General features: G+C 44.0%; 1 protein-coding gene across 1 annotated transcript in view; it reads right to left on the reverse strand.

Moving 5' to 3' along the window:
- poln (polymerase (DNA directed) nu) overlaps nucleotides 1-18,602 on the reverse strand; it is a 247,595-nt gene that overhangs the window by 146,369 nt on the left and 82,624 nt on the right. Inside the window, exons 11-12 of the mRNA XM_072257436.1 lie at nucleotides 7,035-7,092; nucleotides 811-888 (exon numbers count right to left, since the gene is read on the reverse strand). Of these exons, the coding sequence (XP_072113537.1) occupies nucleotides 811-888; nucleotides 7,035-7,092 (136 nt within the window). The remainder of the gene's footprint in view (nucleotides 1-810; nucleotides 889-7,034; nucleotides 7,093-18,602) is intronic.

Below are 18,602 nucleotides of genomic sequence, written 5' to 3' on the forward strand. Positions count from 1 at the left end.
ATGAGAGGGCACAGTTTTAAGGTGCTTGGAAGCAGGTATAGAGGAGATGTCAGGAGTAAGTTTTTTACACAGAGAGTAGTGAGTGCATGGAATGAGTTGCCGGCAACAGTGGTGGAGGCAGATCTGATAGGGTCTTTTAAGCAACTCCTGGATAGGTGCTTGGAGCTTAGAAAAATAGAAGGCTATAAGCAGCCTTAGGTAATTTCTAAAGTAAGTTTATGTTTGGCACCGCATTGTGGGCCGAAGGGCCTGGATTGTGCTGTCGGTTTTCTATGTTTCTATGTATTATCTAAGGATATAAATGGAGTGAAACAGCAAGGCAAAGAAACATAGCAAAAAGATAAAAACATGGTTATCAATGGGAGTAGGGGCACCAGGGATTTCTGAGTTCAAGTTCTCGTAAAGTTGTACATCCACAGGAGGGGGGAAAGAGCACAGGAAAAGAATTTTAGACCACAAGACCATAAGACATAGGAGCAGAGTTAGGCCACTCAGCCCATCACCTGATTTATTTTCCCTCTCAACCCCATTCTCCTGCCCTCTCGCCGTAACCTTTAATTTCCTTACCATTCAAGAATCTATCAATCTCTGCCTAATGACTTGGCCTCCACCACCTTCTGTGGTAATGAGTTCCACGGGGTCACTACCCTCTGACTAAAGAAATTCTTTCTCATCTCCGTCTAAAGGAACGTCCCTTTATTCTGAGGCTACATAAAATAAATTTATTTTTATTTTTAGCTTTATGTACAACATCTTTGGTATTTTTGGTTCAGCTTTAATCTGCTCCCACTCTGCTGTTGTTTTGCTTACCTGCTGCTAAAAATGTCCACCCATCCGATGAAAGAAACATGCTTCTCGGTGAGATCGATATCACGTCCGCCTCCCTTCCTACAAAGAAAGCACAGGCAAAATGAAACTTTGCCCTGGATTCACATTAGTCCCTTTGCATTCTACAGAATATTATAAACTGATTCTGGCTTCTGCCACCTTCCTTTCCAGTGCTGATGAAGGGACTCGGCCTGAAACATCGACCATTAATTCCCCTCCATATTTACTGCCTGGCCGGCTGAGTTGCTCCAGTATTTTGTGTGTGTTAATCTTAAATTTTGCATTTTCAGCATTGCTTGCTTGACAACTTTCAGCCTGCTCTCTGACCAGAAGGGTTGGTCTGGCATTCACTTTATAGTTTCTGTGTTTTCAGGATGCTCCACCACCTCATGCCTCACCGTCGATGGATTAACAGATCACAGGACGCTCATGGTACAACAAGCAAACATGGCAGACTATTCTGTATCTTTGAAAAGGGTCATTTATTCAATTGATGTCATCAAGAGCGCACTTACTCACCAGCTCTGGGTCTGTACTTGCTGGAGTTTAGAAGAATGAAGGGGGATCTCATTGAAACCTACCAAATGTTGAAAGGCCTTGATAGAGTGGATGTGGAGAGGATGTTTCCTAAAGTGGGGGAGTTTAAGGTCATAGGGCACAGCCTCAGAATAGAAGGATGTCACTTTAGGAAGGACAAAAGGAGGAATATCTTTAGCCAGAGGATGGTGAATCTGTGGAATTCAGTCCCTAGACGGGATTAGAACAGATGGGTACTTGATAGTTAGCATGTTCATGATGGGCCAAAGGGCCTGTTTCTGTGCTGTATGACTGTGAGACTCCATGAGCTTTTTGTGGATGCACAGCTTGGCCCTAACTGCAGCACACTGCCCGAGAAAGGACCGCACTCAGCCAGAAAAAGGGCAACACAGCATGTACTGGAGGAACTCAGCAAGTCAGGCCTGATGCTGGTGTTGCTCAAGATTTCTAGCGTCTGCAGAACCACTTGCATTTATGTTCAAGAACTAATCTATGTTTTGTCTTTCGTGGCTGTGGACAGGTGGTGCACTTTGTGCCTCAGGAGAGAGGCTGACACACTGAGGAACATTTGTGAGTGGGCAGGGGGTGTGTTGTGTACAGCAGCCAAGAGGGGTGTGATCTGATGGTTGCCGTGTAGGTGAGGGAGTTGTAATAAAGGGTCTGTGACATGCTGTAGTTGTGCTGCTAAGATTTGTTTACCCTTAAAAAATTTCATTTGCAATCAATTACAGAGTTTTAAAGTTAATTATCTTGAAAATTAAACAGATTATTTTTATTTGTCACAAGTACATCGAAACATACATCATTGCAAAATGGATCATTTAACATCAATAACCAACAGTCCAAGGATGAGCTGGGGGCAACTTACAAGTGTCGCCATGCTTTCGGTGCCAACGTAGCATACCCACAACTTACTAACCCTAATCCAAATGTCTTTGGAATGTGAAAGGAAACTACAGCACCTGGGGAAGACCCACACAGTAACAGGGAGGACATAAAAACTTCTTACAGACAACTGTAGGAATTGAACCTGGGTTGTTGGCGCTGTAAAGAGTTATGCTAACCACTGCACTACTGTGCTGCGCGTGGATAGGAAAAGCAGCAGATACCACACTCCTGCTGGTACTGGGTGAAAGTCTTTCCAATTGTTGCAGTCTGAGCAGGTGTACTTTAAATATCTTCATCACATTATGAACTTGTCCTCAGATATATGGAAAATTCTATTTGGATTTCTTTCCATCCAACTAAATTCAGTGATTTCAACCTGTTTCCAGAAAGCAGAATATTAGTTGGCATTTCAGCCTTTATGAAAATTTTACTGCCAGATGCTTGATGGGAAAGTTACAGGATGCACTACTGTCTAACATAACACTGGCAGACTCTATCAGTTCTCACTCCCAGCCCCAGCATTCTCTCTTCTCCCTCTTTTCTTCTTCACCACTTGCAAAGCCCAAGGGAGGACCATGACCATCCGAGGAGAGGGATTGGGAGCAAGAATAGGCTGAGCCTGTTCCGCCACTCATCATAATCACAAATGATCTCCACATCCTGAGTCCTGATGAAAGGTTTCGTCCCAAATCATCGACTGTTTACTCCTTTCCATAGATGCTGCCTGGTCTGCTGAGTTCCTCCAGCACTTTGTGTATGTTGCTTTTGATCTCCACATCTCCTCCAATATCTCCGCATTCCTGGATTTCCTTCATATCCTGAAATCTACGTTTGGCTGTACAGGATATTTATAGGCACATGGCAATAAACTTGTACTTGAACTTGGAGGCGGGGGGAAACAATGACAAAGCCTCCACAGCCCTCTCCCTTCATATTTTACCCCATTCGGTCCAAAACAACCTCAATTATTCTGAGACTACTACCCCCTGCTTCCACACTCCTTAGCCAGGAAAAACGTCCTCTCTGCATCTTCTCATACTCTCCTTATACAAACCCACCATCCCAGCAGTTAGTTGGTAATTCTCTGTTGCACCACCTCTAAAGTAGGGAATCAGAACTGTACACAGTATTCCAAGTGAGGTCCCACAAAGGCTTGATCATTTTCAATAAGACTTCTTTACGCCTTTATTTCAGTCCTCTCATAATACACACAGTGGCCTCTTTATTAGGCACCTCCTGTGCCTAAAAAAGTGGCCACTGAGTGTACGTTCGTGGTCTTCCGCTGCTGCACCCCATCCAATTCAAGGTTCAACACGTTGTGCATTCAGTGATGTTCTTCTGCGTGGTTAGTTGAGTTACTGTTGCCTTGAACCTGTTTGGCCATTCTCCTCTGACTTCTCACATTAACAAGATGTTTTTGCCCACAGAACTACGGCTCGCTGTATGATTTTTGTTTCTCGAACCATTCTCTGTAAACCCTAGAGGCTACTATGCATAAGAATCCCAAGAGATCAGCAGTTTGTGAGATACTCAAACCACCCTGTCTGGCACCAACAGTCAGAGTCACTGAGATCACATTTCTTCCCATTCTGATGTTTGGTCTGAACCTTTTGACCATGTCAGCATGCTTTTATGCATCGAATTGCTGCCACATGATTGGCTGATTAGATATTTGCATTAAGAAACAGGGCAATAAAATGGACAGTGAGTGTATAAGCCAATACATTATTTGTCTTCGTAATTGCTTGCTGCATCTACCCATAAGCTTTCAGTGTGTAAAAGGATATGTGGTCCCTTTGAACTTCAACATTTTTACTGTTTAAAAATTTTCTGCTTCACTGTTTAGCACACAAATGGATAATCTCACATCCCCCCACCTCCCATACTATTCCATCTGTCATGTTGTCTCTTAGCTCATTTAGCTCATGTGTTTCCCCTGGATGCCTTTACATCCTCCTTCCTCCTCATTATTCAACATATTCAATCTACATTCACTCTGTACCATCAGCAAAGTCAGAACTATTACATATAGTCACAACAGCCTAAATCACCGATGTACACTCAGTGGCCACTTTATTAGGTACACCAGTGTACTTGTTCATTAATGCAATTATCTAATCAGCCAATCATGTGGAAGCAACTCAATGCATAAAAGCATGCAGGCATGGTCAAGAGGTTCAGTTGTTGTTTAGACCAAACATCAGAATGGGGAAGAAATGTGATCCAAGTGACTTTGACTGTGGAATGATTGTTAGTGCCAGACTGGGTGGCTTGAGTATCTCAGAAACTGCTAACAAAGCTTTTTTGTCCACAGAACTCTTTTGGGATTTTCACGCACAACAGTCTCTATAGTTTGCAGAGAACAATGTGAAAATCAAAACACATCCAGTAAGCAGCAGTTCTGTGGCTGAAAACATCTTGTTAATGAGATAGGTCAGAGGAGAATGGCCAGACAGGAAGGCGACAGTAACTCGTGTTACAACAGTGGTGTAGCAAAAGAGCATCTCTGAATGCACAACACTTCGAACCTAGGTGGGCTACAGCAGCAGGAAACCATGAGCGTAACTAATAAAGTAGCAAATAAAGTGACCACTGAGTGTAAATTGTGAAGAACTGCTCAAAGCCTGGCACTTTGACAAAAAGTCACTTATTCACATTCTTTGCTTTCTATTCAGTTCTCAGTCTGTTAACTTCACCCCAGCAGGGTGCACTCCAACCTTGTTGATCAACCTCATGTGTAGCTACTTTTCAATTGACTTCTGAAGATCTGGAGATAACACTCCGTGCTGTCCCTTAGATATTCTAATCACACTCTCATGAATTCCAATAGGACATAGAACAGTTCATCATAGTCCAGGCCCTTTGGCCACAATGTTGTGCTGACCCGTTAACCCACTCTAAGATCAATCTAACCCTTGCCTACCACACACGAGGAAATCTGCAGATGCTGAAATTCAAGCAACACACATCAAGGTTGCTGGTGAACGCAGCAGGCCAGGCAGCATCTCTAGGAAGAGGTACAGTCGACGTTTCGGGCTGAGACCCTTCGTCAGGACTAACTGAAGGAAGAGTGAGTAAGAGATTTGAAAGTGGGAGGGTGAGGAGGAGATCCAAAATGATAGGAGAAGACAGGAGGGGGAGGGATGGAGCCAAGAGCTGGACAGTTGATTGGCTAAAGGGATATGAGAGGATCATGGGACGGGAGGCCTAGGGAGAAAGAAAAGGGGGACAGGGGAAAAAACCCCAGATGATGGGCAAGGGGTATAGTCAGAGGGACAGAGGGAGAAAAAGGAGAGAGAGAGAAAGAATGTGTGTATATAAATAAATAACGGATGGAGTAGGAGGGGGAGGTGGGGCATTAGTGAAAGTTAGAGAAGTCAAAGTTCATGCCATCAGGTTGGAGGCTACCCAGATGGAATATAAGGTGTTGTTCCTCCAACCAACGGAATATAAGGTGTTGTTCCTCCAACCTTGCCTACCACATAGCCTTCTATTTTTCTTTCATCCATGTGCCTATTTATGAGTCTCTTAAATGTCCCTAATGTATCTCCCTCTACCAGTACCCTGGGGAGCACATTCTACGTACCCACCACTCTGTAAAAATCTTACCTCTGACATCCTCCTTATACTTTCCTCCGAACATTATGCCCCCTTGTATTAGCCATTTCCAACCTGGGGGAAAGTCTCTGGCTGTCCAGTCTACCTTAACATCTTGTAAACCTCTATCAAGGCAGGTCTCTTCTTTCTAAAAAAATTAGACTATCAGACAAATCCTAATAGATTAGTTAAGCATTAGTTCTTTTTCATAAATCCAAGCTGACTTCAGTGAAATCTATTTTTCTTTTCTAGTGATTCTATTATTATGTACTTCATTACAGACTGCATCAATTTCCCTCTCAGTGACATTGGGCACTCTCTGCATTTCTTTGGAACCTCTACCCATAGTAAGTCGTGGGCATGTTATGTTGCCGGCAGAAGCATTGGCGACACCTGGGGGCTGCCCCCAAAACATCCTCGGACTGTGTGGGGCATTGACTCAAATGACATAATTCACGGTACATTTTGATAGTTTGATGTGATATTTGATGTGCTATTTCCATCATTAAAGACCCCCATCACCCAGGACATGTGCTCTTCTCACTGCTACCATCAGGGAGGAGGTACAGGAGCCTGAAGGCACACACTTCACATTTCAGGAACAGCTCCTTCCCCTCCGCCATCAGATTTCTGAACAGACAATAAACCCATGTACACTACCTCGCCATTTTTTGCTCTCTTTTTGCATTACTTATATAATTTAATTTTTATATATACTTACTATAATTTATAGTTTTTTATTATTCTATATTACAATGTACTACTGTCACAAGACAACTAATTTTATGACATTTTCCAGTGATATTCAACCTGATTCTTATGTTTCAATGTACGTGGTGAATAAAGTTAATCTTTTAATCTTTAAAAAATCTCTTTAAAAGTCCAGTAATCTCTTGCTATACGGCTCAGCAGCTTTTTACTTCCAGGTTATTTAGTTATCTGAATTTGACTTCCACAGCAGTCATGGGGAGATTGGAATTCACATTTCCACATCACTGCTCCAAGTTTCTTAAAATAACCACTCTACTAGCATGCCACATCTAGCTGCTCCTCGAGGCGATTTGAGGAGATGTCCTACCCTCTGCTGGGGCCAAGCCAGGAAGGTCAATAAATTCTGGCCTCTCCTGATGACTCAGATTGAAAAAACAGGACAACATGACGCCAACCTCTGTTATATACTCTACCTCGGATATACTGTAGTTTGGTCATTTGGACTGGCTGCTTTGGAATTGCTTGAATATTCTGAAAGAAACACAGAAAACCACAAATGTTGAGTTCTGCTTCAGAAGACTAGCTCCCAGGAAAGCATATCAGTGCCTCTGCATCCTGATGAGGCTAAAGCAGGGGTTCTCAACCTTTTTAATGCCATGGACCCCAACCATTAACTGAAGGGACTGCAGATCCCAGGCTGGGAGCTCCTGGACCGAAGAAATTTACCTTGTCCTGTGCATGCTTACAAATTTTTATTTTTGTACCATAGAAAGCATACTGTCTTGATGCATCACGGTTTGCTACGGCAATTGCTCTGTATGTGACTGCAAGAAGCTGCAGAGAGTTATGGACACAGCTCAGCACAACGTGGAAGCCAGACTCGTCTCCATGGACTCTGCCTATACATCTCACTGCCGCAGTAAAACAGCCAGCATAATCAAAGACCAACCCCGCCCCACACACCTTGCGTGTTCTCTTTTCTTTCCCACCCACTTCCCATTCAGACAGAAGATACAGAAGTCTGAAAGCACGTGCCACCAGGCTCAAGGGCAGCTTTTACCCTGCTATTGTACACCATTGTTGCACATTCTCTGTAGCTATTACATCTTATTCTGCATTGTTATTTTGTTGGGACCCTCTGTTGGTCACGGTTGACCATGAATGTTGCGTCCTGGCTGTCTACATGGTACGCAAGCCAGGGCAGTATGATATGCAGAGCGACCTGTGGCCCACGAAGCAGGCTCCCCCTCTCCGCACAGCTGATGAATCCAAAGGATTGGCACCAGCAGCATCACAGGGGTTGCCATGAGTGGGTACAGCCGCAAGGCCGCGCAGCTTTGAGATCAGAGTTTTCCTTCTGGCATCAGTGGTCGCATAACTGGAACTTGTGATATGCACCAGCTGCTCATACAACCATCCACAACCGTGATGAAGAGGGAACGCTGTGACTTACTGGAATAGGTAAGCTGAATTTACAGCCGCCATTCCATGTGCCCCAAGTGATCACCCTACCTCTGTACCTGTAATAATATCATACCAATTTACCAATTTATCGATAGCTTCTATTAAATGTAAGGAAAATCCTATGGGAACAGAATTGAAATTAGGTTTTTTAATTTTTTATTATTTATTATTGTCACATGTACAGTGAAAAGTTTGTCTTACATATTGTTCATATGGATCAAATCATTACATAGAGCATTGAAGTAGAACAAAGTAAAACAGTAACAATGCAGGTGCAGTCACTTTACAGTCATTTAGTTATCCAGCATGTAAACAGGCCCTTTCTCAGCTAGTCCCATTTGCCTGCATTTGACCCAACTAGAATTGGAATTGGAATTGGTTTATTATTGTCATATGCTCAGTGATAAGCTGGTCTTGTGTACTGTTTCATTCATTCATTCATTATGTGCCATGCCATATAACGTGGGTGATCATGGTCTTTCCATAACCGTGATTGTTCTTGGCAAATTTTCCTACAGAAGTAGTTTGCCATTGCTTCTTCTGGGCAGTGCCTTTACAAGACTGGTGACCCCAGCCATTATCAATACTCTTCAGAGATTGTCTGCCTGGCATCAGTGGTCGCATAACTGGAAATTGTGATATGCACCAGCTGCTCATACAACCATCCACCACCTACTCCCATGGCTTCTCGTGACCCTCACTGGGGGCTAAGCAGGTGCTCCACCCTGCCCAAGGGTGAACTGCAGGCTAGCAGAAGGAGGGAGCGCCTTACACCTCCTTTAGAACATAGAACATAGAATAGTACAGCACAGTACGGGATCTTCGGCCCACAATGTTGTACCGACCCTCAAACCCTGCCTCCCATATAAGCCCCCACCTTAGATTCCTCCATATACCTGCCTAGTAGTCTCTTAAACTTCACTAGTGTATCTGCCTCCACCACTGACTCAGGCAGTGCATTCCACGCACCAACCACTCTCTGAGTAAAAAACCTTCCTCTAATATCCCCCTTGAACTTCCCACCCCTTACCTTAAAGCCATGTCCTCTTGTATTGAGCAGCGGTGCCCTGGGGAAGAGGCGCTGGCTATCCACTCTATCTATTCCTCTTATTATCTTGTACACCTCTATCATGTCTCCTCTCATCCTCCTTCTCTCCAAAGAGTAAAGCCCTAGCTCCCTTAATCTCTGATCATAATGCATACTTTCTAAACCAGGCAGCATCCTGGTAAATCTCCTCTGTACCCTTTCCAATGCTTCCACATCCTTCCTATAGTGAGGTGACCAGAACAGGACACAGTACTCCAAGTGTGGCCTAACCAGAGTTTTATAGAGCTGCATCATTACATCGCAACTCTTAAACTCTATCCCTCGACTTATGAAAGCTAACACCCCATAAGCTTTCTTAACTACCCTATCCACCTGTGAGGCAACTTTCAGGGATCTGTGGACATGTACCCCGAGATCCCTCTGCTCCTCCACACTACCAAGTATCCTGCCATTTACTTTGTACTCTGCCTTGGAGTTTGTCCTTCCAAAGTGTACCACCTCACACTTCTCCGGGTTGAACTCCATCTGCCACTTCTCAGCCCACTTCTGCATCCTATCAATGTCTCTCTGCAATCTTTGACAATCCTCTACACTATCTACAACACCACCAACCGCTGTGTCGTCTGCAAACTTGCCAACCCACCCTTCTACCCCCACATCCAGGTCGTTAATAAAAATCACGAAAAGTAGAGGTCCCAGAACAGATCCTTGTGGGACACCACTAGTCACAATCCTCCAATCTGAATGTACTCCCTCCACCATCACCCTCTGCCTTCTGCAGGCAAGCCAATTCTGAATCCACCTGGCCAAACTTCCCTGGATCCCATGCCTTCTAACTTTCTGAATAAGCCTACCGTGTGGAACCTTGTCAAATGCCTTACTAAAATCCATATAGATCACATCCACTGCACTACCCTCATCTATATGCCTGGTCACCTCCTCAAAGAACTCTATCAGGCTTGTTAGACACGATCTGCCCTTCACAAAGCCATGCTGACTGTCCCTGATCAGACCATGATTCTCTAAATGCCTATAGATCCTATCTCTAAGAATCTTTTGCAACAGCTTTCCCACCACAGACGTAAGGCTCACTGGTCTATAATTACCCGGACTATCCCTACTACCTTTTTTGAACAAGGGAACAACATTCGCCTCCCTCCAATCCTCCGGTACCATTCCCGTGGACAACGAGGACATAAAGATCCTAGCCAGAGGCTCAGCAATCTCTTCTCTCCCCTCGTGGAGCAGCCTGGGGAATATTCCGTCAGGCTCCGGGGACTTCTGTCCTAATGTATTTTAACAACTCCAACACCTCCTCTCCCTTAATATCAGCATGCTCCAGAACATCAACCTCACTCATATTGTCCTCACCATCATCAAGTTCCCTCTCATTGGTGAATACTGAAGAGAAGTATTCATTGAGGACCTCGCTCACTTCCACAGCCTCCAGGCACATCTTCCCACCTTTATCTCTAATCGGTCCTACCTTCACTCCTGTCATCCTTTTTTCCTTCACATAATTGAAGAATGCCTTGGGGTTTTCCTTTACCCTACTCACCAAGGCCTTCTCATGCCCCCTTCTTGCTCTTCTCAGCCCCTTCTTAAGCTCCTTTCTTGCTTCCCTATATTCCTCAATAGACCCATCTGATCCTTGCTTCCTAAACCTCATGTATGCTGCCTTCTTCCTCCTGACTAGATTTTCCACCTCACTTGTCACCCATGGTTCCTTCACCCTACCATTCTTTATCTTCCTCACCGGGACAAATTTATCCCTTACATCCCGCAAGAGATCTCTAAACATCGACCACATGTCCATAGTACATTTCCCTGCAAAAACATCATCCCAATTCACACCCGCAAGTTCTAGCCTTATAGCCTCATAATTTGCCTTTCCCCAATTAAAAATTTTCCTGTCCTCTTTGATTCTATCCTTTTCCATGATAATTATAAAGGCCAGGGAGCGGTGGTCACTGTCCCCCAGATGCTCACCCACTGAGAGATCTGTGACCTGACCCAGTTCATTACCAAGTACTAGATCTAGTATGGCATTCCCCCTGGTCAGCCTGTCCACATACTGTGACAGGAATCCATCCTGGACACACTTAACAAATTCTGCCCCATCTAAACCCTTGGAACTAATCAGGTGCCAATCAATATTAGGGAAGTTAAAGTCACCCATGATAACAACCCTGTTATTTTTGCACCTTTCCAAAATCTGCCTCCCAATCTGCTCCTCTGTATCTCTGCTGCTACCGGGGGCCTATAGAATACCCCCAGTAGAGTAACTGCTCCTGTCCTGTTCCTGACTTCCACCCATATTGACTCAAAAGAGGATCCTGCTACATTACCCACCCTTTCTGTAGCTGTAATAGTATCCCTGACCAGTAATGCCACCCCTCCTCCCCTTTTTCCTCCCTCTCTATCCCTTTTAAAGCACTGAAATCCAGGAATATTGAGAATCCATTCCTGCCCTGGTGCCAGCCAAGTCTCTGTAATGGCCACTACATCATAATTCCATGTATGTATCCAAGCTCTCAGTTCATCACCTTTGTTCCTGATGCTTCTTGCATTGAGGTACATACATTTCAGCCCTTCTACCTTACTGTCTTTACACTGTTTATTCTGTTTCTCTTTCCTCAAAGCCTCTCTGTATGTTAGATCTGGCTTTCCTCCATGCACTTCTTTCACTGCTCTATCGCTCTGGGTCCCATCCCGCTTACAAATTAGTTTAAACCCTCCCGAACCATGCTAGCAAACCTACCTGCAAGGATATTGCTCCCTCTCGAGTTCAGGTGCAACCCATCCAATCTGTACAGGTCCCACCTTCCCCAGAAGAGATCCCAATGATCTAAAAATCTAAAACCCTGCTCCCTACACCAATTCCTCAGCCACGCATTCAACTGCCATCTCCTCCAATTCTTACCATCTCTGTCACGTAGCACTGGCAGCAATCCTGAGAACGTCACCCTTGAGGTCCTGTTCTTCAGCCTTCTGCCTAATTCCCGAAACTCACACTTCAGGACCTCATCCCTCTTCCTGCCTATGTCATTGGTCCCAATATGTATCACGACTTCTGGTTGCTTTCCCTCTCATACCAGGATGTCGTGCACCCGGTCAGAGACATCCCGGACCCTGGCACCTGGGAGGCAACAAACCATGCGGGTGTCCTTCTCATGTCCACAAAATCTCCTGTCTGCTCCCCTGACTATAGAGTCTCCAATGACGACATGTCTCCTTTGTTGAGACATATCTCCTCCTTGCCACCCATACTGTTTATAGAGTACAACTCAGCACACAGTGCATTGTGGTTGTACAAGGGGAAACAATACACGGCAGAATTAAGTGTAACAATGACAGAGGAAGTGCAGAGCAGGTAGACAATAAGGTGCAAGATCGTAATGAGGTAGATTATGGGATCCTTGTACCAGAGAAGCATTTAATAGCAACTGAAAGAACAGGAGGATCTCTGCACTTCCAGGAAATGAAATGTTTGATATGTGCCATAATTCTTTGAACTGAGTTGGTCTCAAAATTTCAATAGGTTTCCCTAACAAAAATCTATTTATTTGCTGCTTTAGTTTTTAACTAACCCGCAGGTTACACTGGAGGAATTGTGTTGTTCTTCTCAGAGCAAAGGGATGAAGGAGATTTGGCAAAGGTGGACACAATCACAGCTAGGTTAGAAAATGAAGTAATTCCCATTAAAACACAGTTCAATTGGGTCCACATACGTAAAGTGTTAGCAGAAAATCGAAGGAGAATTGGAAATGGAATTGATATATTATTGCCACATGTACCAAGGTACGGAGTGTAAAGATTGTTTCACACAGGTCAAATCATTACACAGTGCATTGAGCTAGAACAAGGTGGAACAATAACAATGCAGAAGCAAGTGAAAAAGTTGTAGAGAAAGTGCAGTGCAGACAGAGAATAAGGTGCAAAGACATACCAAGCTTAACTGTGAGGTCAATAGATCAATGTGAAGAAACGCTTTTTGTTTACGCAAAGTGTCTCAAATCTGGCAGAGACAAAATGAATTAGTGCAACAAACAAAATGCTGGAGGAACTCAGCACATCAGAATCAGAATCAGGTTTTGTTAGCTTTGTTAACTTAGCAGCAGCAGTTTAATATAATACATAATCAGGCAGAGAGAAAAAAATAATAAATAAAATAAAAATAATAATAAATAAGCAAGTAAAGCAATTACGTATATTGAATAGATTTTTTAAAATGTACAAAAACAAAAATACTGTATATTTTTTTAAAAAGTGAGGTAGTGTCCAAAGATTCAATGTCCATTTAGGAATTGGATGACAGAGGGGAAGAAGCTGTTCCTGAATCACTGAGTGTGTGCCTTCAGGCTCCTATCTGATGGTAACAGTGAGAAAAAACCATGTCCTGGGTGCTGGAGGTCCTTAATAATGGACGCTGCCTTTCTGAAACATGACTCCCTAAAGATGTCCTGGGTACTTTGTGGCCTAGTACCCAAGATGGAGCTGACTAGATATACCTATAGCATCTTTCAGTCCTGTGCAGTACCCCCTCCATACCAGACAGTGGTGCAGCCTGTCAGAATGCTCTCCACGGTACAACTATACAAGTTTTTGAGTGTTTTTGATGACATGCCAAATCTCTTCAAACTCCTAATAAAGTATAGGCACTGTCTTGCCTTCTTTATAACTACATCGATATGTTGGGACCAGGTTAGGTCCTCAGAGATCTTGACACCCAGGAACTTGAAGCTGCTCACTCTCTCCACTTCTGATCCCTCCGTGTTGTGTCTGTTGCTCTGGATTTCCAGCATCTGCAGAATCTTGTGAAAATTAATTGGTGCCTCTAGACATTGAAACAGAATTAGGCCATTCAGTCCACAGAATTTGCTTCATCATTCCATCACAGCTGATTTATTATCCTGCTGAGCCCCATGCTCCTGCCTTCTCCCCATAACCTTTGATGCCCTCACTAACTGAGAACCTATTAACCTCTGTTTGGTCTCTATAGCCGTCTGTGGAAATGAATTCCACAGATTCGCCACCCATTGGCTGAAGAAATTTCTCCTCATTTCTGTTCTAAATGGACATCCCTCTATTCTGAGGCTGTGCCCTCTGGTCCCAGACTTACCCACTATAGGAAGCGTCCTCCCACATCCACTCTATCTAGGCCTTTCGATATTCTATAGGTTTCAATGAGATTTCCCGCCCCCCCCCCCCACCTTTCTTCTAAATTCCAATGAGTACAGGCCCAGGGCCATCAAATACTCCTCATATCCTGGGATTGTTCTCGTGATCCTCCTCTGAACCCTCTCCAGTGCCAGCACATCCTTTTGTAGATAAGGGGCCCAAAACTACTCAGTTTACAGGAAAACAGGGATCCTAAAAAGAAAAGATTCTTCTGGTTTACCCTATTATTATTACCCTCCTTCCCCAGTGTCTGCCTCCCTTTTTCCTATTCATTTCACCAATTTGTCCTCAATTCTAACCGAGCTCAAATCAGTCTCAGTGACAGAGGCTTGCAGATTACAATTCCACAGCTCCAGCAACCTCTGGTTCTTTCTGTGTGGAGTTTTCACATTCTCTCTGTGACCATAAGCTTTCCCCTGGGGGCTCTGATTTCCCGCTACAAACCAAAGATAGGGTGATAGGTTAATTGGACAGTGCAAATGAGGGGAAATAAGGAGGGAATGAAAGGAGCCCCTACCTAAAGAAAGATGTGCTGGCCCTTGAGAGGGTCTGGAGGAGGTTCACAAGAATGAAAAGTTTAACCTCTGATGTCTCTAAGCCTTTACTCGTTGGATGAGGCCTACCAGATACAGAAAGGCCTGGGTAGAGTGGATGGGGAAAGGATGTTTCCATTGGTGAGAGAATCTGAGATCTGAGAGCAGAGCCTTAGAATAAGGGAATGAGGAGAAATGTCTTCAAGACAGGGAGTAATGAATCTGTGGAATTCATTGTGGAGAGCAAGTGATAGGGTTGTGATGGGGTGTATTTAAGGCAAAAGTTGATAGGTTCTTGGTTGGTAAGGAGGTTAGGGGTTAAAGGAGGAATGTGAGAAAATGGGTATAATAATCAAGAAGCCATGAGTGAATGGTGGGGCAGACTGGATGGGCTGAATGGCTTAATTCTGTTCCAAATCTGATGGGACTGATGGAATTTCTCTGCTGAGAGCTGACATGGAGTTGATGGGCCAAATGTTCTCCTCTTTCATGTAATAATTAAGTAACCAGTAGGAGGTAGATTAGTCTAACTGGCATTAGGTTCATTCAAGGATACTCTCAGCTTTTGTGTCTAAACAATCTTTAAGACAAGTTCCTGGCCCTCCTGTGGTGATGTTCTCCTTCTCAATGACACTGTTACAGCAGCTGGTGAATTCGTGAACAGCTTTATCCTGCTCATGTACTCAGGCTAATAACTTCCACGCTCTCATGAAGTCAGTCAGCTAAAAGTAATGCCAATGCTCCTGTAATTTCAACACAACTTCACAGATAAATTGTTAGCTTCTTTAAGAATTCCAAAGATTTACAAGCAGAGGAAATAAATCTTGACCTCATTTGGAATGGCAGACCCCTCAGCCTCTGACCCCTCCAGCTGTAGCATGTCTCCAATCAAAGATTATCCTTTCCTCTGTGTTGCTAATACTACCATGACATATTCTTGACCGGTAAATAGATAAATTGCTAAATTGGTTTACTACTGTCACATGTACCTCATATTCACCTTTTGGCAACAGTTTAAGTTTGAGGAGATTTGGTATGTCACCAGAGACTAGCAACTTCCTGCAGATATACCGTGGTGAGCACTCAGACTGGTCTGGAGGTTGCAATGCACAGGTTTGGACAAAGCCTCACAGGGCCGTAGACTCAGCCAGCTCCATCACTGGCGCCAGCTTCCCCACCATCAAGGACATCTCCAACAGGGGAGGCCTCAAGAAGGCGGCATCCATTATGAAGGACCCTACTATCCAGAACATGTCTTCTTCTCATTACTACCATCAGAGAGAAGGTACAAGAGACTGAAGACATCCACTCAACATTTTAAAAACAGCTTCTTCCCCTCAGCGTCAGATTTCCGAATGGTCCGAGCACCCATGAACATTCTTCTCAAGCCGTTCACCCTTACTGGGCATAGGCCACAAACAGCAGCTCACCAGAGTCCTCCGACCTGGGCCAGTCCAAGTTTTCCCAGGTGTAGCTCATCTTCTTGGTGTGTCCTTCCTCTCGCAGGGATGAGGTCTTTGGAGCATCAGTTGCCATTTCTGTGGCTTTGGGTTTTTATGGGATGGGGTTGCTAGCCCAATGAACAACACCCCCAGCCCTCTCCATTTGCAGCCGGGCTTGGGGATTGTCCATGGCAGAGTAATTTGATTTTACATCACTACTTTTTCTCTTTTTTCTCAACTTATTTATACGCTTATGGCTATTGTTGCAACTTATAGTAATTTCTTATGTATTGCACTGTATTGCTGCCACAAAACAGCAAATTTCACGACATATGATTCTGATTCTGAAGTATGTGGACCCAGCCCCTCGAACTGAGTGTTAATGGAAACCACTTCATTCTGTCCACCCTCTCTAATCCTGCTGTGACTGCACCCACCTCTGTCAAACCTCCTTTCCTCCCTTTGTTCCAAGAAGAACAACCCAACTTCTCTAGTCTAACCCGCGTTTCAATTAATAATTACAGCACCAAGTAAATAAATTTTTGATTGACAAAGATATTAACATCTTGGAACCAAAGCAGTTCAAAGAATTACAGCACAGAGCAGATGATTCATTTTCTGGAAGTGCAGAGATCCTCCTGTTCTTCCCATTGCTATTAAATGGTCCCCTCTTACAATAAGATGAACTCTTGGCTTCATAATCTGCCTTGTTATGGTCCTGCACCTTATTGTTTACATTCACTGCTCTTTCTCTGTAATTGTTACACTTTATTCTGCATTGTTATTGTTTTAACTGCTACTACCTCAATGCTCCATATAATTGATTTGATTTGTATGAACAATATGCAAGGGTTTTCATTATATCTTGGTAATAAACTAATACCAATTCCAATTCTAACTGATTTTCCTCAAACTTAATAAAAACTATTAATAAATTGGTAAATTGTTTTATCATTGTCACATGTACTCAGGTGCAGTGAAAAACTTGCTTTGCATGCCATCCATACAGATCATTTCATTACGTAGTGCATTGAGGTAGTATATATAGGCATCCGTTAGTCTCATGAGACCATGGATTTGTACCTTGGAAGGTTTCCAGGGTGTAGGCCTGGGTAAGGTTGTATGGAAGACCAGCAGTTGCCCATGCTGCAAGTCTCCCCTCTCCACGCCACCGATGTTGTCCAAGGGAAGGGCATTAGGACTCATACAGCTTGGCACCAGTGTGTTGTCAGAGCAATGTGTGGTTAAGTGTCTTGCTCAAGGACACAACACGCTGCCTCAGCCAAGGCTCAAAGTAGCAACCTTCAAATCACTAGGCGAACACCTTAACCACTTGGATACGCGCCAACACATATAAGGGAAAGCAATAACATAATGCAGAATAAAGGCCATAATGAGGTAGATTGTGAGGTTAAGAGTCTATCGTGTCCTACTAAGGGACCATGCAATAGTCCTATATCAGTGGGATAGAATCTGTCCCTGAGCCTAGTGGTATGTGCTTTCAGGCTGTTGTATCTTCTGCCTGATGGGAGGGTGAGAGGAGAAAATGTCTGGGGTGAGTGGGGATCTTTGATTGTGTTAGCTTATTTACTGAGGCAGCGAGAAATGTACACAGAGTCTATGGAGGGGAGGCTGGCTTCCATGATGTGCTGACTGCGCCCACAACTCTCTGCAGCTTCTTGCACTCATGGGTAGAGCAGTTGCCGTGCCAAGCCATGGCGCACCTGGATGCTTTCTGTGGTGCATCAATAAAAATCGGTGAGGGTTAAAAGAGACATGTCAAATATCTTTATAATGCCCATAGAATTTAAAAATGTATCAGTTTCAGATTTGGGTACACTCAGTGTCTGACCACCCACACCCCTCTGAGAGAGGGAGAGAGAGGATTCCAAAGAGATTTCTCCCCACTTCACTAGGAAATCTGAGACTACGGCCCTTAGTCTGGAAGCTTACATCAGAGACAGTGCTTCTTTCTCAGCTGTAGATAACTGAAAGACTTCTCTCCAGCAGACCTTTAACACTCACCTAATCTCTTAGACTCTGATTCTTCATAAATGATGCAAACTGCTACATGGAGGGTGGGTTGATACTGACTTGTCAGTGAGAGTCCAGTCACTTGTGGGCAATCAGTGGGAGGTTAATCTCAGTTTCTTTAGGCATTGATAATTGCTTAAAATTTACAGGAGAGTATTTCACAATGATGTTGGTTTTCCACTGGTATTTATTGAAATACATTGCAGAGCAGGCCCTTCCAGCCCTTTGAACTGCCCCACCCAACAATCTCCCAATTTTGTCCTGGCCTAAACATGGAACAATTTACAATAACCAAATCACTTTCCAACTGGTATGTGTTTGGACTGTGGGAGGAAACCG

The sequence above is a fragment of the Mobula birostris genome, chromosome 5, assembly GCF_030028105.1.
Source record: "Mobula birostris isolate sMobBir1 chromosome 5, sMobBir1.hap1, whole genome shotgun sequence".
Lineage (NCBI taxonomy): Eukaryota > Metazoa > Chordata > Chondrichthyes > Myliobatiformes > Myliobatidae > Mobula > Mobula birostris.